The following is a 24,272-nucleotide window of genomic DNA, read 5'->3' on the forward strand; positions in this document are numbered from 1 at the left end:
GTTCTTTCACTTTACCTTAATTTTTGTGGGATAGGCTTTTACGACGGGAATTCATAACAATTAGTGGGTTTTTTAGCGGGTTCGCCGTCGGACAAGTTTAGAACTGTCAAGCTTTCGTCAGGAGTAGCTCTGACTTCTTCAGGACAAAGTACCTAAGAATGAGACATGTAGACCGCCCCTCGTCTACTGATGACTCTGAAAAGAGTCGTTCACTGAAGACTGCCCCTTGTCAACAGAGAACAAGCAGATCTCGCCTATCTGCTAATATAAAGGTTTTTGGTGGCTCTGAAAAGAGCCGTTCAATGAAGACTGCCCCTTGTCTACAGAGAACTAGCAGATCTCGCCTATCTGCTAATATAAAGTTTTGGTGGCTCTGAAAAGAGCCGTTCAATGAAGACCAATTTACCTTAATTGTTGGTTATCATGGTTATAGCATGTAGCTAGCTAGCCTAAGCTGAGAAAAAAAACCCTTCCCGGCAGTTTATATAGTAATTTACTAAGATCAGCATTTTGGATAAAGAATAACCAGAGAAATTTCTCAAATTCTCTGGAATAACAAACTTAAGGCAAATAGCACATGAAGTAGATTAAGTACTTAAAAAAATGAATTAATATTCCTATCGTGATGTAACCTGACCGAATGGCTATAATTATCACAGTGCCGCAATACTAAAGTAGTTTTACCAGATCCCAGCGCTCCTAAAAAATCCTATAACATGGCCATGTTGGTACTCTTGATGTGAGGCAAAGAAAGACAGGCATGCAAGATCGAGACATAAACTTTGATGTGATTTAAATCACATTCTTACCCAATTTCCTTTTCGTTTTCCGCTTGGACGAAATCTATCCATGTTTGATCCGTATAATCAGCGGCAATTTGCCATATATCGCTCAAAAAACAGATAATCCAGTCCCAATCCAGTGGAACCGTATATCAAACGATTTAGTCACCGATAAAACTTGTAGTTATTTCCAAATTTCGTGCAATTTTAATATGTTGACCTGTTCAATATAGCGTTATACATGAAGTTCTTCGTCCATCGTTGCCAAACATTTTTGGTCATGATCGCTAAACCTAAGATTAGAGAGTTACACAATTCTCCAAATATTTCAAAATCTTATCGTTATCTCATTTTCTGACTCATAAAGTTGACACTTTTTTCTTCTGATGATGATAAATGTGTAAACTGATAAATATCTATGAAATCGTTAAATCAACTGAACTCGCACTTTCACAACTTTAAACACAAATCAGGTTTTGATTAAACCTGAGCTTTCCATTGAAATCGGTGAAGTGAATCAACAATCATAATTTAAACACGATAGAGTTCACATCACAATGTACGTATACTTGGTCAACACTTCCTTGCTTCCTTGTGGGTTCTTTTGGTGCTAGTGCAAAACTAGCCTTGTTCAAGGCCTTCTAAATTTCCTCCCCCATATGACCACCACAGTTGAATCCTATCACTACTTTTGGGCTCGCCAAGTCCATGCCACAGACTGTGGCTGAAATAATCATGCCGTAAGTCGAACGATCGAACTCGGATTGAGCCTGCGAGCCCGTAGGGCGAGACGAAGATAAAGCCCTTGAGGGGGGGTCAAATATTAACATTTGGATTCCACAGTGATCAAAAATTATCTGATTGTGATAAAAATGGTCTCAGATTGCTCTGCCAGTAAAACATTCTAAACAAAGAATAGTATGCCATATTTCAGATGGTTTATAACCGTTATCTACTGAAGATAGCACTAGGCCTACAGGAAACAAAAAAAGAAAGATCATGTGCGTATAATTCATAGTAAAATTTTGTCATGCCCGTGAGATCACATTTAAAGGAGGATTTCATGATCCTAGCATCCTCTTTTTATGACATTTTTCAGTAGATATCTACGAAAAAAGCTTATTTCCAAAATTTCAGTTGATTCCGATTTTGCGTTTGCGAGTTATGCATGATTATGTGTATTACACTGCTCCATAGACAATGTGTTGTAATTTCGTTCTGGTGCACCAGAACGAAATTCAAATTTAACGATATTTTTGCTAAACGAATTAATCTGCAAGAAATATTTGGAACATAAACATTATGTAGCCAGAGGTAATCCAGTGGTGTAAAAATCTCAACTTTTTTGGGAAAAGTGGGGGGATGAGGCTGTGGATCACGAAATGCCCCTTTTTTTTAAGACAATCAATTATCATTATTTATTTATTCATTTTTGAAAAGATGAGCAGAATTTGAGAGAAATGCCTCAAAATGGATACATTGTACAGATTGGAGCCTAATAGTAGGCCTACTGTAGTGAGCTATGCCAGTGCTACTATTATATAGTACTAGCAACTCAGTGATTTTCAAATCCTAAATTTAGTGATCAGCAGTCGCAGACTGAACTGGCAACTCCAATGCAAAACAGGAAATCAAGAGATGAGAGGAAGATGATGTCGGGTGAGAGAAGATGTAAACATTAAAGAAATATACAATTTATACTGCATATTTTGACATGATAAATGAATGATTAAGATGTATGATAACTCAAGCGACTCATCATAAGGGTATTTAGTCGTCAACTCTATGGAAGATGAAGAGGAGATCATTTTAACGGAGGCGGCCGAGGAGCTAGCCCGGCAGCAAAGTGCAGCCGAACCGACCGGGGACGATGGCAGTGATGTGGGCCCTTTGGGGCTCAACAACGGACAACTCCATGAGATACGTCTGGGGGATGACATATTTGATGATGATGAGGCAATGGTTGTACGGACAGATGTACCAGAATCAGAAGAGAACAGGACATCATTCTGGCAAATTTTGAAGACCCACGTTATATATATTCAGTGTTGTGAGTATGATTTGCAAGTCAGATTTGCGTATTATTATTTGACAGAATAAATCACATGAAATCCTTGACCAAATCGCATACAGGTGGTACTACAGTGGCGTAGCATCATAGAGGCATGGGGGTACGCTCCCCCAATCGATCTGAAATTTAAAAAAAAAAAACATTGGAAAATTGCGAAAAACGGCTTGTGCCCCCCAATCAGATCTGGTGTCCCCCAATCATGGTCGCAGCCGGTGCCCCCCAATGTGATGACTCACGCTACGCCACTGCAGTACTTGACTACTGCGATTTGATCATGGACTAATCAGATGAACTCCAGACAGTCAAAGTCTCGACATCGCCCAATAAGGCGGTATAAAATTAATGTTTTGTTTCTCGTCCCCTCCCTCCTCAAATTTTTGGGATTTGATAAATTGGCGAAAAACGGCTTGTGCCCCCCCCAATCAGATCTGGTGCCCCCAATCATGGTCGCAGCCGGTGCCCCCCAATGTGATGACTCACGCTACGCCACTGCGGTACTTGACTACTGCGATTTGATCATGGACTAATCCGATGAACTCCAGACAGTCAAAGTCTCGACATCGCCCAATAAGGCGGTATAAAATTAATGTTTTGTTTCTCGTCCCCTCCCTCCTCAAATTTCTGGGATTTGATATATTTTTTTTCAGATTTTTCAATTTTGTTAGACTTTGGAATGATTTATGGAAAAAAAAACACCTCCCTCACTCATCAATTCATAAAAATCCTCTGGACGAGAACCAAAACATTAATTTTATACGGCCTAATGATAGTTCCAGTACAGGGCCAGCGGAAGGTTTTTGAAAGTGAGGGGGCGAAAATTGTTATACTAAGGGGGCTGGCATTTTCTTCGGAAGGGGGGTCCCAAAAATACAGGAGGGGTTCATAGAATTTTCAGACCAAAAATAGGGCGCCTTCTTTACACTAACGATAAAAATTTTAATGCGCTACGCACACTTTATTTACTTTTGAGTTTTGATGCATTTTGCGCCTTAGCTCCAGCAATGAATAATTTGTCTCGAGTCTGTGTAGGTGGAAGAGGGGGGTCATAAAAATTTTTGACCCAAAATAGGGGGGGGGGGTTGTAAAAAAATTTGCCCGCAATAGGGGGTCATAAAAAAATTGACTCCGGTCACCGACATATTTGGGACCCCCCCCCACCCGCTTCCGAAGAAAATGCCAGCCCCCTAAAATGTAATAAATGGCCGTGAAGCAGTCATTGTGTTGCGCTTGTGCGACGCAGGGGGTGTCTGAGCCAAGTATTTACAACCAAAATTTCAATCTCCTGATGAAGATATTCTTTTTCATTTTGTTGGTATATTGAAATGATATTTTGCATTTTTTGCATTTTTTGAAAAATCAAGGTGCATTTTTTGCCTCCTTTATGGAGTATTTGTCATAGCCCTGGGTTAGAGCTAGAAGAAAGAACATGCTAGCGCAACTTTTTATGAAAATAATTGTCTGATTTTGACCAGTTTTGTTACCTTTTTTTCCCTCAGATTTTGTCACAATAGCATGCATTCTTGGAACAGGAATTTTAGGTGAGTTTAAATTTCTAGTTGATAAACACATTTTGATGTGTGCTATAGTACTTATAATATTGATACCAAAAGGAATTACAAGGTATCAAACAAACATTACGGTTCATACATCACTGGCGTGTCCAGGATCTGTTCCTGTGGGGGGCTCAGAGGGGCTTTCAGAGTTATGTGGGGGGCCTAATGCCTAAAATCACCAAAAATGGCTGATTTTACATGATTTTTAACAAAGCACCCTCTCCCCTGGATACGCCACTGTACATGTAGAAACATGCACTGTTTTATATGAATTTATATAATGTGCAGGTATGTATGTAGACTATGCCATAGTCTATTTTTGATCAATAAAAGCATGTTATTAATCCCCATTACCTACTTTACATGTTATTAATAGTAATCATGATGAAAGCATTCAGTTGAACTCGAAATTATACCGATATTTATATATACTAGTATAAAATTGTTATGAAAAAGTTTATATAATTATATTAGTGACAGTAAAAGTAAAGTGTACGTACTAGGCTTATATCGTTGAATGTCATAATTGTATTGGCACTTCACTGAACAATTCTGATTTCGCGAAATTCCAGGTTAAAAATAGACTATGGACTTTTAATTTTAAACGGGATTTTGAGCGGGCAAAGTCCCTAACCATGCTAACACTCAACACTGTCAATCATACTTGTTTATCAATCAAATTTAACCGCAAGCAAATACAATACGCGCTCATGCACTTATTGACGCGTTCATGCAATTACATAACACAATGGCGGCATACTTCTGTACCATGTAGTTATTAATGGTAATGATAGGTACCCGGAGGATTTAAACCATAACGAGATCTGGGCGACCAATCACAAGCCAGATCCATTTAAAGATGCATTACATCATGGCCAATTTTAGTAGGCCAGATTTCCGACAATCTCATCCATAGAAGCTCATAGACAGCCGTGTTAAGCATCTCTGACCGCAATCCAATGTCAGTAGTCCACTTGGGGAGCTAACAAACAGAGGGTGTAGGGTGACTGAAAAGATCAGATGTGAAAATCTATCAATTGTGCACACATCTAATTAAATCAGAGTTTTAAGCTTAAATACAATATCCAGAGTATATGCAGAATGGGCAAGTGGACTACGGGGTAGTCTAGTATGTATGTAAAACATTCATAAAACTGTTTCCAATTTCCATGCATTTTATTTTGCTCCAACCCAACACCTGTGGAAGGACAGCTTCACAAATCACCAAATAGAAAGAAATGAAGCGTCAATTATCAAAGCCATGTATAGAGTACAATTATTTATCATAATCAAAAATCATTATTTTGAGCTCTTATGCCATGTTTACAAAAAATCTCAGAGACATTAAAGGTCCGTAACCCGATCGACAGCATCATCCCCCCGATTTTTTTTTTTTTTTATGAGGTTTTGGTATCACATAATAGATACTATTTTTCTCATTACTATCCTGAAATTTGACGCTCCAAGTCGATGTATTTCCGTAGAAATCATGAATCACAGCGGTTTTTACAGGTATACCAGTTTGTAAACAATGGTAAATACTTTGGATTTCTGGGAGGGAATTATGAACGAAATATCAGTCACCGCAACAGCTACTTTGGTTTCGCGTCATACACATTCTGTGAAAAAAGCGAACCACACTAACTGCTGAGGAGACGGTGCGCCGTATATAGGTATGAAAACGGCAACAATAAGCGTGGTGTGCTAAATAGCTCAATTGACTAGCGCGTTTGTTTTTTACCCGAGAGGTACCCGGTTCAAAACCCGGTCTCGGAAGGTTTTTTTTCCTCTCCATTTTACCCAAACTTTTTTTATATTCATTTGAAATGTACATATTGCAAGGGGAAATATATTTTGTTTCCTTTTTTTCTGAAACGGTACGAAAAAAAACCCCATTTTCCGTTCAATACGGGCCGGGCATTGTACAGCATGTCAGCATTCGTCATTGCCTGCCCAGAATGCAATTCACGTATACCAAGGTATTGGATTGCAAATTTGGCTATTTATTCACATTTACGCTGAAAATGCTCTCGTTTTTCACAAAGCAGCATAAAGGAGGCGATATTTGATATTATTATGTAATTTTAAAGACAATCCATATCCAAAACCAATAGGGTTACCCCCCTTTAATACATCAATGTCAAATATCGCTCCTAACATGTACTGATTTATTTTGAGCTTATGCCATGTTTTCAAAAAATCTCGGAGACAATGTCAATGTCAAATATCGTCCCTAACATTACTGATTGTACTCCTTTTTCGGCACAAATGTGATAAGCACAATTGTGACACGATCTGGTACATGGGGGCTAAAGGAGGCATTTTTGAAAATTGAGTTACTGTAATTAGTACATAAAACATACAATAGGCTAGGCCTGCTAAGAATACGCGATTTTGGAGGCCAAAAACGCACCCCGATTTTCCAAAAACGCAAAAATCCGCGATTTCCGCCAAAACGCAAAATCAAAAAAAAAAAAAAAATTTTTTTTTTTTTTTTTTTTTTTTTTTTTTACGATTTTAATTTTTTTTCGCGGATTTGGAGAGTCCCTGGGCCTAACATCAAGTGCTACCATCATTAAAAAAAAAAAAAAAAATTAAGAAAATAAAAAAAATAAAAAATTGCGTTTTAAAAAAAAAATTTTTTTGGATTTAGAGAGTCCCTTGACCTTGAGTGAGGTACTGCAATCATTTGTGGCTGATTTTAAAAAATTGGAAAAAGATACAAAAAAATTACAAGTTTGTATCCAAATGGGACCGATTTGTAACTTGTGTTCACTGCATAGTCTATTGAAGATATAAAAATGCATTGGTTTTGTACACAAGTCTGTATCTTAGATAGATTTTGAAGTGAACACAAGTTATAAATTGGTCCCATTTGGATACAAACTTGTAATTTTTTGTATCTTTTTTCCATTTTTTTTTTTAATTTTTTTTTTAATGATGGTAGCACTTGATGTTAGGTCCAGTGACTCTCCAAATCCCATGAAAAAAAAAATTAAAAATCGCAAAATTTTTTAATTTTTTTTTTTTTTTTTTTTAGATTTTTTCAAAAATGTCAAAAAACGCAATTGGAGCCAAAATACGCAAATTGCGGCGCAAATAACGCAATTGCGTATTCTTAGCAGCCCTACAATAGGCTCTCATTTACTGAAAACCCCAAAGGTCTAGCATACTTGGTTCTAAAGTTATGAAGTTTTTGATGTCTATTTTCTTATGTATTTTATTGTTTTTTACTCCATATTTTTCCCTTTATCTCAGTTTCAAATTTGCCGCCTTTGGCCCCATGGACCAGATCGTGTCACAATTAGAAAGTTAATATCCCCCCCAATCAGAACTGTATCCCTAAGTAAAACCCAAACTTTTGAAAATTGGTTGATACTTTCCCCAAATGCCTCCCCGGCCCCCAAAAACATTCCTTGCAGATGCGTGTTCATAGCACGAATAATACCAAAAAGTAGTACATAATGATATGGTACTAGAACCTGAAATTTTTTTATGCTATTTGTTTATCATGCAGGTCTGCCAGTGACCCTTGCTCAAGCTGGATTTTATCCATTTGTGGTATCATTCTTGATAGGATTTGTCATGCAGGTATGTATCTTTTTGAATCTTGAGGTGTGCAATCATAATTTTCATCTATAGGGTGGAGAAAATTTCACAAATGGTCTGCCAAAAACCACTTGCCCTGTTGTCAGTGGCATACGCAAAGGGGCAGGGGGGGGGTGCACGGCCCCCACTTTTCTTGGTCATTCGGGGGAAATCAGTCATTTGACCTTTGACCTTACACTCCTAATCAGGCTCCATTCAGGGGAACCGAACAACCTGCCCCCCCACTTTCAATGTGCTGCGAACGCCACTGCCTGTTGTTATTGGGTTCTCGTATGCTTGATTATTTTGAGACCATATCTGACTTTAGTCTGTGTTACAGACTGGGAAACTGATTACTACCCACGAGCTACCAACATGTGTAGGAGTACAGCATGGTAAAAATTGAGTTGGTTTCCCAGTCTGTGCCAACATGAAACTTTTCGTATCGCACTACCATACGAAAGTTTCCCCAGTTTCCCCAGGACCTTATTTGGCAATTCTCCATCCTTATATGGTATTAGAGGTATGGCTTACGTATATCAATCACGCCAGCCAAGAAATTCACTCATGACCATCATGACACCCGCTGCTTGGATAACAGGTGGTAATTAGTTGCGGTTTGGACCAGACCTGCATGCAGCTAGCTGGCAAATGCAGCATGCCTTGCTCTCTAGCACAGCTCAGCTAAAATGGGTCGCAATAATCAAATTAAGAGTTTTGACTTCATTCATAGATTTGTAATACTTTTGGAGTACCACATAAAATTAACAAGACAGGTTTGTTTTCCTGTATGTAGGCCTATGTTGTCTGAGTTAGGGCGTAAAATCATGTGTAATAATGTGCTTCTAATTTGCTGTCAAATCAGTTCTTAGCCTACTCTATGTACTAATGACTAGTTTGAAAAAGCCGACAATTTGTGGAATGACGGCCCAATATTGAAACAATTTGTGTTCAAGTTTTGACCGGGAGTTTTGACTATTAGTTCTAGGCCTATAAATTATTGCTTTAAATGATGTGTCGGGTGTCTAAAGCAGAAACGAAAAGGGCAACTTCTTTATGCATACGCAGGGGGAAATCTGAGGGGAATGCCCATTGTTACCCCCTAAGAATTTGGAAAAATTGCAACATGAAAGCCCGATTGAAACCATTTGGTGGACGATTTTAGAAAAAGTGAAACTGAAGGCCTAATTATGAAGTTCCTTCTCTTTTGGTTTGTTTTCCGGGTTGTTTTTCCGGGTTGTTTTGTGACGAGGAAGAAAACACAGAAACAGTCTCATTTTAAGGCCTACTTGATATAAAAACTCGGCAGCTTTGTGGTCATATCGACGCGCCAACTGCTGCAGCAGAAATGATTTGAAAAGAGAGTGTATGGTCCAAAGTTCATCACGTTTCAAATATTATATCAGAGAAGATGCGTCATACATGTACCTATATTTGTTTTATATAGGCCTACTCCAGTATTTATATTAAATATTGGAATTCTAAACTCAACTTCAAGCATCATCACTTCAGTTTCCGGGATCAGCTCCCTGGATGTTCGATTGTACCAAACATCAAGGTCACCTCCGATCAACGTTGACCCGACCCGGACCAAGTGTTGTGATGGGTCATGTTACGCCATGCCATGCCTGATTAGCACAGTATGATGCAATCGTGATAATTAGTTGATGATAGACGAAGTTATATTTTGGGTCTATTAATCAGTGATTGTTAGTGAAAGGGCGGCCCGACTTTGATAGGTAACGTGACTTAGTTGCGATACGAAAACACTACACATTGGCAAAGACGACTCACCGGTGGCCCCCCTCGGCAAGGATCGTGAGTCGTCTTTGACAAAGACTAATCTGACTTGTGTATTTTTGCTGTTATTATTGCAGGTATTGCTGATATATTTTTTCACTGATCTTCTACAGAGAGCACATGCATATCAGATAGAAAAACACAAGGTAAGGACACACAATATTGCATGTGTAGTGGTGGCACATTTTGTTTTTTGGTGTGGGGGAGGGGCAAACCATTGTAGGGGGAAATTTCTAAACTTTGCCTAAAATTTGTCATTTTGGTTTAAAATGTTGAAATTGTCTATTTTGACTAGGGGAAATGGGGGAGGGTATGCTTAAGAGCTTTGTGTGTGAGCTGAGAGCACTTCATACACACCAAATTGCATTCTGAATACGAGTAATGTCCTTCTGATGTCAAATAATTTGGATTTTTGTAGGTCTTTTGGGAAGTTTTGTTCAATATTCAATAAGAAAGGTCAAAATTGCCATGATGGTCAGCTTTATCTCCCAGCTATATACACTTTAAATACATATCATTAGATTTATAAAGTTTACTTTAAGGACTGTTTAATGTCAAAAATAGCAATTATAACATTTGTAATATATATCGCAAATTTCAAAAAATCAAATATTATTTGATATCATCAGGACATTCCTCGTATTTAGAATGCAATTTGATGTGTCTAATGTGCTCTCAGGTCCCACAAAAATACTGCGCAGGATGTGGTTGACTGAGCCCTTAAGGTGAAGATTAGGGTAGAGTCCGAAGTTTACCGTTTTCTAAAATCCATTTTCCGTGTTGTAAAATTTGTAAATCTGTTCATGAATCAAGCTTAAAATGTATAAAGAACGATATTAATGTCACAATAAAGTGTTCAATATCGCGATCAATATGCTCTGATTGAAAATCTCACGATAATAGGCAGACTGTTACGATGTTTGGATGGATATACATGTAGGGGGTTCATGCCTTGGTAATATACCTTTATTTTGGTATTATTTTAACAGTATTTTTATCATAAAAATTGACACACACAACTCATGATTGTTTTTAACATTTATCTCTCTATATTTTTTAACCATTTTTGTCACATCATACAAAAATGTCATTTTCCGTGTTGTACCTCCGATTCCGTGATATTTTTCCGTTTTCCTTGGTGCTGCCACTACAGGGGGAACCACTCCTTGTGATTCATTCAAGAGAAATGGGAGGAAAAGAGGAGAGAAATAAGAATTTTTCATATACCAGTTTGCTCAAGCCCCAAAATCATCTTTCAAAAACTTATTACTTAAATAAGATGGTATGATTTAAGTGGGTACTCCCCACCCCTTCCCAATTTTGTGCCTATTTTTGCATTTTTCTCAAAAAAATATAGCGCATTGGTGACAAGTAAGATATGCATATTATAGGGGCAAGGACTACAACTACTGCACGGACAACAGTTGTGGAGTTACAGTCAAAAATGAGGGAAAAGCAATATTTGATCAATAAAGCAATAACTACTTGCCTTGAGTTGCTGAATTTTAAGTGCAGTAGTCGTAGTCTTTGCCCCTATAATATACATATCTTACCTGTCACCAATGCGCTATAATTTTTGAGAAAAATGCAAAAATAGGCACAAAATTTGCTAGGGGTGTAGTACCCCCTTACACACTAAAATAACAAGATGGAGTCATAAAACCATGGTATCTTTGTTTCGTTATACACAATGCATTAACATTTTGTTTTGCAAATTAGTATTGATTGATCTGCAATATATATACTCAGTCCACAGTGACTCAGTCCATGGGTTAAAATTCAACCAAGTAATATTGCATCCTCAAGGCCCTAAGGCAAGGGGAAGCACTCACAATAAAGCACAACACAAAATTGTAACTTTTCCCCTGCTTGTAAACATCTCAAAAAAGTAACTAACCCCCCTTAAATAATGGCCATTATTCAAAACCGGGTGATTGTATTACAAATCTGTAAAATGTGTTGGAATCAGAATTTATATCTGCACATTTTGACACCTCATTTGTAGCAATTGACTAAATATTGACGTCACAGCGTACATTTAAATCAATGTCGCCCAAGATTTGAAAGTTGCAGTAAATTCTATTGATTTTGCATTCAGTATAATGGAAGGAAATCTGTGTAATGATATCTGAGTCTTTTTGTATTGTAAAAATTTGTATGTAAGTGCAACTTTCAAATCTGGACCTCACTACATTAAATTGACCGGTGTTTTATTGTTTTCCGGGCTATCGTATCAATTGAGGTGTCAAAATGCGCAGAAATAAATTCTGCTTCCAACGCATTTTACAGAATTGTAATATACAATAGCCCCTTTTTGAATAATGGCCATTATTTAAGGGATCTAAAATGAGCGTTTATTGCGTTTCAACAGTATTTTTTGTGGCACATGAGAGCACCTCAGACCTATCGAATTGTATTCTAAATACGAAGCATGTCTTTCTGATATCAAATAATTTTCATTTTTTTTTTTTTTCAATATAATACAAATTTTATGACATATTATAAAAATTTGATATTTTTCAATTTTTATATATAACAGTCCTCGAAGTAAATTATATAAATCTAATGATATATTCTTAAAGTGTATGTAGCAGAAAAAGACTAATTTTTTTGGTGTTTTGGGGGAAAAAATCCATATCTTCAATACGAAAGGTCAAAATTTTCAATTGATCGTCGGCTTTTCAACCCACCTACATACACTTTAAGTATAAATCATCAGATTTATAAAGTTTACTTCAAGTACTGTTAAATATCAAAAATATCAATTTTTAATGATTTGCCATAAAATGTGTATTAAATTGCAAAATTAAAAAATTCAAAATTATTTGATATCAGAATGCAATTCGATATGTCTGATGTGCTCTAATGTCCCAAAATAAATACTGTCCAAACGTTCATACCCCAGCCCTTAAGGGGGGCTAGTTACTTTTTTTGAGATGTTTACTTATGTTTTCCTTCATATTCCAGTGAGAACCTTGGGATGGTAAATATGATACTTTGTGTCATGACATTGTATACTTTGCTAGGGATTCAATATCATCCTACTTGTGTGACCGGAATTTTTTCCCCTTTATTTTTCTAAATTCTAATAAATTCAGATGAGTATGTTTGAATAATATCATACAAACGTGTTGAAATCGAAATCCTAATAAATTATACACAAGGGAAAATGTTTACACTTTATGCAAGATGTCTTTTAAAGAACTGTGTTGCCAGAACTGATTATTTATGAGTATTCTAATGCATAAACCGCAGACGTAATCATTTATTATAAGAGCTTTTATATAGTTTTTTATTTTGAAAATTGACTACTTTCCCCAGGCTACTTTATTTTGAAATATAAGAATTTTACACTGTTGTTATTTTTATTTGCTCAAATAAATGTGTATGTGTGCCTTTCCCCGTATTGGTAGCCCGGGAGGGGGTGGGTACTTGAGTTTGGATTGGGTAGAGGTGTGCTGCTGAGAAACATTTTTGTTGTTGTCATTTTACATAATTTGTGATATTTTGCTGTATGTTGGCTTCAATTTAAGAAGTGACCAAGTGGTATTTTATGATCACTTCAATTATACTTATGCCTTCCTTGTAGATATATGTACAGATTTTTTTCATTTCCGTGGCACTGAATCCTGATTTCATTTTTACTGTGCCTACAACAAATGAAAAAAGATACTAATAAGTAAATTTTCTTGCAAGCTAAATAAGACACTTGATTGTAATCATGGAAAATATGAAATGGCTAATAGTTGCAGCAGCTGAGACTTTTTGAATGACCCTCGTACATGGCATATATGGGATGGTCATAACACATCAACAGGACCATCCTCCGCAGGCCCATATGCAGGATTTCATTTGGGGGTGCTGATTTTGAAAAAGTGGACTTTTTTCCAAGGGGGGCAATTTTGTGAAAAGTGGACAAAATTTGGACCTTTTTTGTCCAAAAAAGCGTACTTTTCCAAATTTGGGGGGTCTCAGTCATGATCGACGGAGTGACATGCATTGGCGACATAGGTGTTTGAATCAAATAGTGATTTCTTTGTTTTACCTCATTTGTTTGGCTCAAAATTAAAAGGGGACATTTCTGAGAGTGTAAATTAACATTTTGTGGAAAAGAAATTCAAATCTATTTTTATGGAAATGTTACAACATGGTAAAAAACAACAGATGATTGGAAAAGTATCTGCAGTATTGCTTTCTTGTGTCATACTGACTGAAGTTGCTGCCAATGTTGCCATTTATATTGCTGCTGCTGCTCCTGATGATGATCAGTGGCAGCGCCAGGAATTTTTTCGGGGAGGGGGAATTGAGGGGGCAAAGTGAATTTCAGGGGTGGCAAATTCAACAAATTTTGTGCAAAATTGCTGCAAAAAGTGGAAATTTTCATAATTTGGGGTTTTTACTGGGAGGGGGCAATAGGTGGAGTAAGAGTTCTGACTGGGGGGGCATTTTCATTCATATTTTTATTTTCCCCCATGGCGCTGCCACTGATGATGATAATGATGATGATAGCAGTACTGATGAAAAAACTAGTTTACAGCATAATGTGAATATCATTAAATATCATTAAAATCGTATTATAGAATTGCATTCAATTCATTACTAGAAATATTAAGCTCTCATCAAACATGGGAACATATTGCTTGCCAGATCCGTGAAGAGAATTCAATAGAAGACTGCATAAATGATCAAGCGTTCCCCTAACAACCCATGATTAACCAGATTTAATGCCTGTCATCCAAGAGCTGTGCTCTAAGCATTAATTATGAAGAATCCAATTTAATTCTCCTCCCTCGTGAGCATTACAAAGTCCTATAATAGACTGATGACCTCATTGATTGCATAAAAAAGTCAATCCTTTTTCTATAGTCCCATTTCAGGGATTTTCTCCATGCAAGGTCAAGTTAAGAAAAATTCTTAATATATTGAGTATTATTATTTAATTTTAAAAGTGAATTACTAATATGACAAGTAACAAAAAAAACCTGATTTTTTAAGAATTACTTTAAAATCAATTAAAATTTTGCATTTGATATAAAACCATTATTTTTGAAACATGTCATGAATTGTAACAAGTGCAGTGGTGTGCTTTTGATATTTGAATTTCCACATTTCGCATGCCGTAAATATTAATGTGACCTTACACACAGGAAAAAATACCTAATTTTTTGTAGCAAATATTTATAGCATCTGTAATATTAGAAAATTGAAGGTTCATATGTATAATATTTCAAAGTGCATACGGTACCTTTTCTAGTGAAATAAACCTGCAAGGCTGTAGTACATGTTTGTATTGTTTAAAAAATTTGAGATTACTACATGTAGAAATGAAACCCCCCCACACACACACAAACTAGTTGTCTAATAATACCTTGCTTTGGAAATAAAATTAATAAATTGGGCCAATATTTTGTTGTTTTTCTTCATAATTTTCAAGTTTAAACAAATAAGTCTAGTTTGACTTTCCTTGAATTAATTGTGGCCAATTGGGCTGCATGTAGGTAGCAATATTCCATGCACCTCAACAGATCTTTTGAGATTTGGTTTTTGGTTATTTGTTTTTGTGTTTTGTATTGACTCAAGAATCTAAAGGCCTACTTAACAGTGCAATATTTGTAATTCCATGTCCAAATTTCCTAATGATGTACTAAATAAGTTCAATGTACTTTATGTTAGAGAATTACATTATCCATTTCAATTTAGTTAATTGAATTTAGTAATAGACTTGAGTTACGCCATGTTGGATTTCGCAGTGGTAGATTCGAATCGGATGTGCTAACCTAATCCTGTGGGGGCGTACACACATGTGAAAAAAGGTGATTTGTTAGTACGCTGGCGATCCAACGGCATAAACGCATCAATTCGAATTTGGGCTGTGAAATCCAACATTGCGTTACTCCCATCTTGAAATGAGACACACTATAGGTCATTGATTTCCTTAATAGGTGGCTTTATTAATTGTCAGTTGTGTGCATAATTACTTAAATGCAAATGGTCCCTGTATTAGTATTCATTATAAATTAATTGAATTTGTATTTTAAATTAAAACTATTGTTTGGTCTTGAGTCAGAAAGCTTTTGAATATTTACAATGTGCTGTGCTCTTTTCAGAATATATGTAGTGTTTATACACATTCTAAACATAAAAACATAAGAGAATATAGGAGGTGCCCAGAAGGTCTAATGAGCAATGGGCAAGTTGAATTTACTTTGTGGGCAAAATAATTTACTGGGTTGGCAAATTCCCACACAGTTTCTTGCATTTCAAACTTGCATATAGGCCCTATCACCAGCATACAAAAAAATAAATAAAATAAAAACAATCTTTTTTCATGGCAATTAAAAAAATCTTGATTATTATGCACCTAAAAATATCCTTTTTTCTCAAAATTTATTCAAAAAGTTTTTTCTAGATACCAGTCTCACTTGTATAGTTTAGAACCCAATTTGAACTTAACAATCTAAAATACATTTTGTGGTTCCATGTTTCGTGAACTGGTCACATTCTCTGGTAAAATAAAGGTTGAGTTAAACTCAATCATTCAAACATCATTAGTTAACTTTATTTTTAAGAAACTGTCAATATCAAAAGGATGCTATTTTGAGTGTGTATATGGTTGGCACCCAAAAGTATTTGCTGTAAAATAATTTGAAATTGTTTATGATTAAATATATTTTTAGTTAGTAGTAGCACAATGGTTTTATATTAGATTGAATCTGCAATGAATGTTATTGAATAGGCAGCACTGAACCTGTCTGTGAACTCAAATTAATTTTGTTTGACTTGTCACCAGTTTGCCCACAGGGGACTGCATTTATTATATATAGATCATCACATTTATTTTAAGGGTGATTCTTGTTCCTTCTCTGGACCATGGGCTTTCGGCAGGCAGTATCACAGTATACATGTAGAGAGGCACTTATTAGGGGGCACTTATTAGGGGATGCTGATTGGAGGTGCCTATTAGGGGTTACTTATTTGGGAGCACTTATTTATAGGGGGCACGTATTAATCAGGGGGTCTTATATAATAGGGGGAAATCAATAGGGGGAAATCAGATTTAATACTATTTCAAATGTGATGGTGTGCTCCATTTAGACCAACAGGTGAATGTGTACTCTTGTAGGCTGAGAAAAACTGTAATCTAGTGTTCTTACAGTCTGTCCACATAGAAGTACAAACCAAATCTGTGGCATTGGGGGTTGATGCTCTGCTTCACACGCACTGCGTGTTAAAAAAATGCGATGCGTAAAGAGCGTGGTGCGCTCGGCAAGTACAAATCGCGCAGCAATTGATGCTCCCCAAAGAATCATAGACACACGCAATGCACTGAAATAATTATTCTCATACCTCCAGTTTCCGAGATCTATTTACTTTGTACTTCTATGTGGACAGACTGTATGTATAGGTACACATATGCATCATTGTGTGTGTTCAATAAGCAAATGCTCCACTGGACAACTTGGTAAACATATCTGGCCTTGCACCACGGAAAATTATACATTAAAGATACATTTTTTCCCCAAAAGACCTACAAAATTTAGGTCTTTTTTGGAAAAAAATGTGCATCTTCAATACAAAATTGTCAAATGATCATCGGCTACTGGTTTCTCATTAAAAATTTGACCACAAGGATTATAATTTAGCCGTTTCATTTGGAAAACGGCAATTTTTTTAATAATCCCAAAAAATTAGTGCCGTATTTTTCTGGAATAGAGAGTAGTACCTGTACAAATAAAAATACATTTTTTCCCCAAAAGACCTACAAAATTTAGGTCTTTTTTGGAAAAAAATGTGCATCTTCAATACGAAAGGTCAAAATTGTCAAATGATCGTCAGCTACTGGTTTCTCATTAAAAATTTGACCAAACGGATTATAATTTAGCCGTTTCATTTGGAAACGGTAATTTTTTTAATAATCCAAAAAAATTAGTGCTGTATTTTTCTGGAATAGAGAGTAGTACCTGTACAAACAAATTGTGTACATGGTATAAAATCGGACTTATACCAAAATGAAGGGCATACATTTGATTTAATCTTATAAAGCCCCTTTAATTTGAGTTTGTATTATGCAAGCTGGCATCATATGCAGCTGCAATCAAATGACTCTAATTTTCAACAAAAAATCAGAGAAAAGCAATTCTGAAAATGTACATAATGTGTAAAAGGTGGCCTATACTGTACACTTACATAGTGCATGATAGTTCATCACTATGGCTGTTATTGTGTGATGACTCCACTGTTGTTTTAACCAAATTTATGGAATTCAATTATTGATTATGTAAACACCCAATACAGAATCTCGTTGGAGTTATGTTTTATTGAATTTTAGGCTAGATTGGTCGTATAGTGCACATTATCTGATATTGTAAGATAAAAAAATTTCCAAGCACTATAATGTGAGATAGTTTTTGAGCTATACAATATAATGCTTGGCAACCATTTTGGCTATTAATTGTTATGTATGTACAATGTACTACATAGCACACAGAATCTAAATGTATAGGAACAATTCTGCTGCAGTACTTGTATGTTAAGGGGGTACTACACCCCTGGCCAATTTTGTGCCTATTTTTGCATTTTTCTCAAAAATTATAGCGCATTGGTGACAAGTAAGATATGTATATTATAGGGCAAGGACTACAACTACTGCACTGAAAATTCAGCAACTCAAGGCAAGTAGTTATTGATTTATTGATCAAATATTGGTTTTCCCTCATTTTTGACTGTAACTCCACAACTGCTATCTGTGCTGAAATAAAATTTCCAGTGCAGTAGTTGTAGTCCTGCCCCTATAATATACATATCTTACTTGTCACCAATGCTCTATAATTTTTGAGAAAAATGCAAAAATGGGCACAAATTTGGGCAGGGGTGTAGTACCCCCTTAAAAAACAGGCTGCATGATTGTTGCAATTGTCATTTTCATTTAAAAAACAAGACTGAATCAAATTATTACTGTGGGCTTTATGTCAAATTTGAATACCTTGAAATGCTTAAAACAGCAGTGTCAGCACCAGAAATGTTTTCCTGGGGGTTGGGGCATGTGGGAGGATGAATTTGAGGAGATCAAAAAAACACAGGTTGCATGATTGCCGCAATTGTCATTTTCATTTAAAAAGTAAGACTGAATCAAATTATTATCATGGGCTTTATATCAATTTCAAATACCTTGAAATGCTTAAAACAGCAGTGGCAGCACCAGAAATATTTTCCAGGGGTTTGGGGGCATGGGGGGATGAATTTGAGGAGATAAAAAAAAATACAGGCAGAATGATTTGTCATTTTCATTTAAAAAGCAAGACTGGGCTTTATATCAAATTTTGAAAATCTTGGGATCAAAAATTATCAAATTTCTGCAAATTTCAATTATTTGTTTGTCTCGGGGGGGGGGGGTGCAACTGAGAGGGCAATGTCTCCCACTGGGGGAATTTTCCTCCACCCCCTCTGTGGTACTGCCTCAAAAAAAAAGGTATTTGATGAAGAAAAATGCCTCCTTGAAATGCTTAAAACATTTGGTAGATTTTTAATCAAAATTGTGCTAAAATACAGGGTATATTTAAAGCCACGATTTCTGCGCGGAGAAACAGAAAAATTCACAGAATTTGGGGTTTGCTCTTTGAAAGGAAATTTGAAAATGGCACAAAATTGTGAAAAACTGTGTAAAATGTTTAACTTTTGTGTTGATTTGCAAAATAAAACAAAGAAAAGTGATTATTTAGCAGTAATCAACCATTAAACAATCCATTCTAGCATTAATTCTAGGGCTACGTGCAACATTCTGGGTTTATCCTTAGTGTAAGAGAGCACGAAATACTATAGGATTAGACTTAGGGTTAGGGTTAGGGTAAGATTTGGGTTAGGATTGGAGTTGGGATTTGTTTGGTATTCACTTACACGAAAGATACGCCAGATTCTGGCCATACTACAGTAAAAGGCAAGACAAAATACACTTTTAAAATATGTTTGATTTTAAACTTTTCAGTGCTTTATAGTGGAAAACGGAAAATCACTGAAATTTTGCAACACAGATTTTTGTAACACAGAGAAATCGTGGCTTTAGGTATATAATATACAAATATGTTTATTTTTACACAATATATGGAAAATATTGGGGGTGTTTAAAATTCCAGAACAATCATGTGTCCTTTGAATGCAGATTGAAGCCGCTGGGTGTGTACTTATATTGTGACTATCCAAATATATGGCAAAATATGTGGAAATTCATTTTGTCAATTCTTTGTTCAAACAAAGTGTGATTTTTGTCGGGACATGCAAAAAGTGACTTTCATGAACTTGTTACCCAAAGGATAACAATGCAAAGTCTCAGGCAAGCTTTGCTTCAAGAGGGAAGTAAATGGGAAAATATTGAATAGGTGAATAGATATTGTAGACATGCCAAACGACTTAAGTAATTTATCAGTTCATGGTTGACAAGTCAGGGGAGGTAAGCTAAAAGTTAATATTGTGGTGTATAAACCTTAATGTTTGATTAAAAATTGAAAAGGCTAAGAAATGGGCAAAAGGTCAGATATTTTGTTTGGAAAGTGCTATAATTTAGTCATAATTTTGTGGTGACAAAAAATCATTCTTTTCCATTCCATTCATTGCATTGTAATGGATTTTTATTGCGTGTGAAATAAGGTGTTTTTTCCTGAATTCTAAGGGAACAAACCAAAAGTTCGATGATGCCCTATAGCAAGTGCTTTTGTTTGGAGGACTGCCTTTGCCTTGAAACAGAAATGTGAAATGTTGAAATTTCAACCAGAAGATTAACTTTGACCGATATTTTAATGTAGTTGGACTTTTGGACCCCTCCCCTTAACGAAAGGACTTTCGTTAATAGGACATCATCAAAGTTTTGGTTTGTTCCCTAAGATGGTTAAGACGGTTCTTAGGCAAAAAAAATTGTTTGATTGGCGTAACATTAAAAAAAAATAGAGTAGGTATGTTGGGATTTTTTTTACTTTTAAAGCTGTAAATTGCGTTTGATAAAGGCCTTGGAACTTTTTTTTTTCTTCTTATTTTTTAAATTCAATTTTTCATTTATTATTTATTTTTTGCAAAAAAACAAACACTCTAGGGTGGGCCTAATTTTAGGGTCGGTCAGGTTACACCAATCAAACAATTTTTGAGGCCTTAGTGTAAGTGCTACTAGTAAATAAAGAAATAATGTTAGCAAGGATGATAGTCCTTAACATTACTTTCCCTCTTTCCCAAAAATAAGAGTATTTGATACCATTAGTGCGGATCCTTGCTTGAAGGAAATAGAATTGCCAAGGTTTTAGCTTACCCAACCAGTAGGTGTGTAATATTTTATCAATGCTACTTACAATGTTGTTATTGTTATTCTTGTGCTTTTTAGGCTGTGTCTGTGGAGGAAGTACAGCTACCTCTAAGAGAAATCAACGACAATGATTCAGAAGATGGCTCAATTGATACAGCCAATGGTATGTATGTATGTATGTATGTAACATAAATAGTCACTCGATAGTCGTTTCACAGTGCTCAATACCAATTTTTAACAAGGTAGAGCTAATTTAATAAAACAATTTTGGCTAAATAATATTCAGCATTTAGTAACTAGTAGTTTCACGCCTCACGGCGATCGTCAGACTATGTATGTATGTATATCTTTGCTTATGCCTTGCGGGCAAGGCAGCATTTTTTTTGTAATGGGAGAGGGGTAACAGGGTAAAAGACCTTTGACTAGGGGATTTTTCTCTTTACTTTGAGTCGGGTGGATGTGTTCCCATGACCTGATGCCAATACTTGTTTTTTTTTATCAATTTAAGATTTCTAATTATATGTGATGCGATCAAGCAAAATCGGGCGGAACCCGGAAATATTGATTTTGAGATATAGCCAATTGTTACCTGCTGTTTTGGAAACTCTTTAATTGCTCATATCTTTGGAACTGGTTGTTCAATTTCAATGGGGTTTTCTACAAAGCTTTGTAAATGCTTCTTAATATTCTATAAGAAACTGGAAATTTAATGTTTCAGAGATCTGACTAATTTTGTTTGATCGCATCACATATATGACCAAGTAAATCCTCTTGGATCTTAAGAATATTTTTTTTACAGAATGGTGTCTTATGTTAAAATCTTTTTCACAGGAGAAACTGGAGGGCGGACATATCGGCATGCCATGCCAACAATCGAAGACATTCAGAGACCTAATCTACATATGTTGGGTACATTGTTCTTGGGGCCTGGATGGCGACAACTGTTTGATATTATTTTACTGCTACAATTGTAAGTAAGATTAGTTTCCTTTTGTTAATTGTAACACCACCAAGTACCAACTATCCCACACCCTGGGTGCCTCCCCTGGGATGTGTGGGGAAGGTAACACATAGTAATCTAACATGGAAGAGTAAGGTTTAATTCAATACAATCAAATTTACAATGTCATACAGGGACATCTACAAAACAAAAATTCTTGAGTAAGCGCAGAAGTAAACAAGTACTTCATCAATACCAGTATCAGAAGTAAATGGATGCTTCATCAATACCAGTATCAGCAGTAGATTAATACCAATATCAGCAGTAGATGGGTGCTTCGTTAATACTGGTATCAGCAGTAGATGGGTGCTTCATCAATACCGGTATCAGCAGTAGATGGTTGCTTCATCAGTATCAGCAGTAGATGGGTGCTTCATCAAAACCAGGATCAGCAGTAGATTAATACCAATATCAGCAGTAGATGGGTGCTTCGTTAATACTGGTATTAGCAGTAGATGGGTACTTCATCAATATCAGTATCAGCAGCAGATGGGTGCTTCATCAATACCAGTATCAGCAGTAGATGGGTGCTTCAGCAATACCAATAACAGCAGTTAATGGGTGTTTCATCAATACCAGTATCAGCAGTAGATTGGTGCTTCATCAATACCAGTATTAGCAGTACATGGGTACTTCATCAATATCAGTATCAGCAGCAGATGGGTGCTTCATCAATACCAGTATCAGCAGTAGATGGGTGCTTCAGCAATACCAATATCAGCAGTTAATGGGTGTTTCATCAATACCAGCATCAGCAGTAGATTGTTGCTTCATCAATACCAGTATCAGCAGTAGATGGGCGCTTCATCAATACCAATTTCAGCAGTAAATGGGCGCTTCATCAACACCAGTATCAGCAGTAGATGGGTGCTTCATCAAACCAGTATCAGCAGTAGATGGGTGCTTCATCAATACCAGTATTAGCAGTAAATGGGTGCTTCATCAATACCAGTATCAGCAGTAGATGGGCGCTTCATCAATACCAGTATCAGCAGTAAATGGGTGCTTCATCAATACCAGTATCAGCAGTAGGTGGGTGCTTCATCAATACCAGTATCAGCAGTAGATGGGTGCTTCATCAATACCAGTATCAGCAGTAAATGGGCCCTTCATCAATACCAGTATCAGCAGCAGATGGGTGCTTCATCAATACGGGCTTCCAAGAGGACATTAATGCTATCCATAACTGGTTCCGTTCCAACCATCTCTCAGCCAATGCCAGCAAAACCAAGACCATGATAATATCAACAAAAAAAGAACCTTACCCACAGATGCAGCTCTATATGAATCAACAGCCCATTGAAAGAGTTTGCTCTGTTAAATTCCTGGGCATTTGGATTAGTAACAATCTTTCATGGAAAGGTCATGTTGATAGCATTTGCAAGAAAGCTCGTAGAACAATAGGCTTCCTTCACAGATCTTTCCACAATGCCCCACTCCATATCCGCCGTTCTCTATATCTGGCTCTTGTTCGTCCAACCCTTGAATATGGCTCAATCACATACCACCCTTTAAACCAGACGCTCACAAACTGGTTAGAATCCACCCAGCGCTTTGCCTTCTGTGTGATCTTGCAGGAATGGAAGCTTTCCCATGAGGATCTACTTTCAAAAGTAGACCTCCCCCTCCTCTCCAAACGTTGCGATCTGGCCACACTCTGCCACTTGTACAAAATCCTCCACAAGCTATGCTCTTCGCCAAACCCATTTAAACTGCACCGCGCGCCTGGCCTTCGCAATCTCAACAGCTGTGCCCTTGTTATTCCGTTTTCCCGTCTCTCCCTGTCTCAAAAATCTTTTTTCCCATATGCACCTTCCTGACACTGTGGTCAAATCTCCATCCCTGGCTGCCTTCAAATCTGCCATTAATGACCAGGTGTGCTAGCCATCTCCTTCTCCACCTCATTTGTTTTGTCTTGATATATTTTTTATCATCCATTTTTGTCTGTCCCTTTTATTTTGTGTTTGGTGTAATTAGGCCACCCTTTAATTTAGTGCATAGGCACTATTGGGTTCTCGCCTGGTCTCTGACCGAATTGTTATAAATAAATAAATACCAATATCAGCAGCAGATGGGTGCTTCATCAATAAAAGTATCAGCAGTAGGTGGGTACTTCATCAGTACCAGTATCACTGGTAGATGGGTGCTTCATCAATACCTGTATCAGTAGTAGATAGGTGCTTCATCAATACTG

At 36.5% G+C, this 24,272-nt stretch overlaps 1 protein-coding gene across 1 annotated transcript in view; it reads left to right on the plus strand.

The window, feature by feature from the left end:
• The first annotated feature begins 2,414 nt into the window (after window positions 1–2,414).
• The window catches only part of LOC140155318 (uncharacterized), a 39,460-nt gene continuing 17,602 nt past the window's right edge, over window positions 2,415–24,272 (plus strand). Inside the window, exons 1-6 of the mRNA XM_072178110.1 lie at window positions 2,415–2,832; window positions 4,350–4,391; window positions 7,924–7,997; window positions 9,872–9,940; window positions 21,157–21,241; window positions 21,910–22,048. Coding sequence (XP_072034211.1) covers window positions 2,568–2,832; window positions 4,350–4,391; window positions 7,924–7,997; window positions 9,872–9,940; window positions 21,157–21,241; window positions 21,910–22,048 — 674 coding nt within the window. The 5' untranslated portion in view covers window positions 2,415–2,567. The remainder of the gene's footprint in view (window positions 2,833–4,349; window positions 4,392–7,923; window positions 7,998–9,871; window positions 9,941–21,156; window positions 21,242–21,909; window positions 22,049–24,272) is intronic.

Source organism: Amphiura filiformis, chromosome 6 (genome assembly GCF_039555335.1).
Source record: "Amphiura filiformis chromosome 6, Afil_fr2py, whole genome shotgun sequence".
NCBI classification, from domain to species: domain Eukaryota; kingdom Metazoa; phylum Echinodermata; class Ophiuroidea; order Amphilepidida; family Amphiuridae; genus Amphiura; species Amphiura filiformis.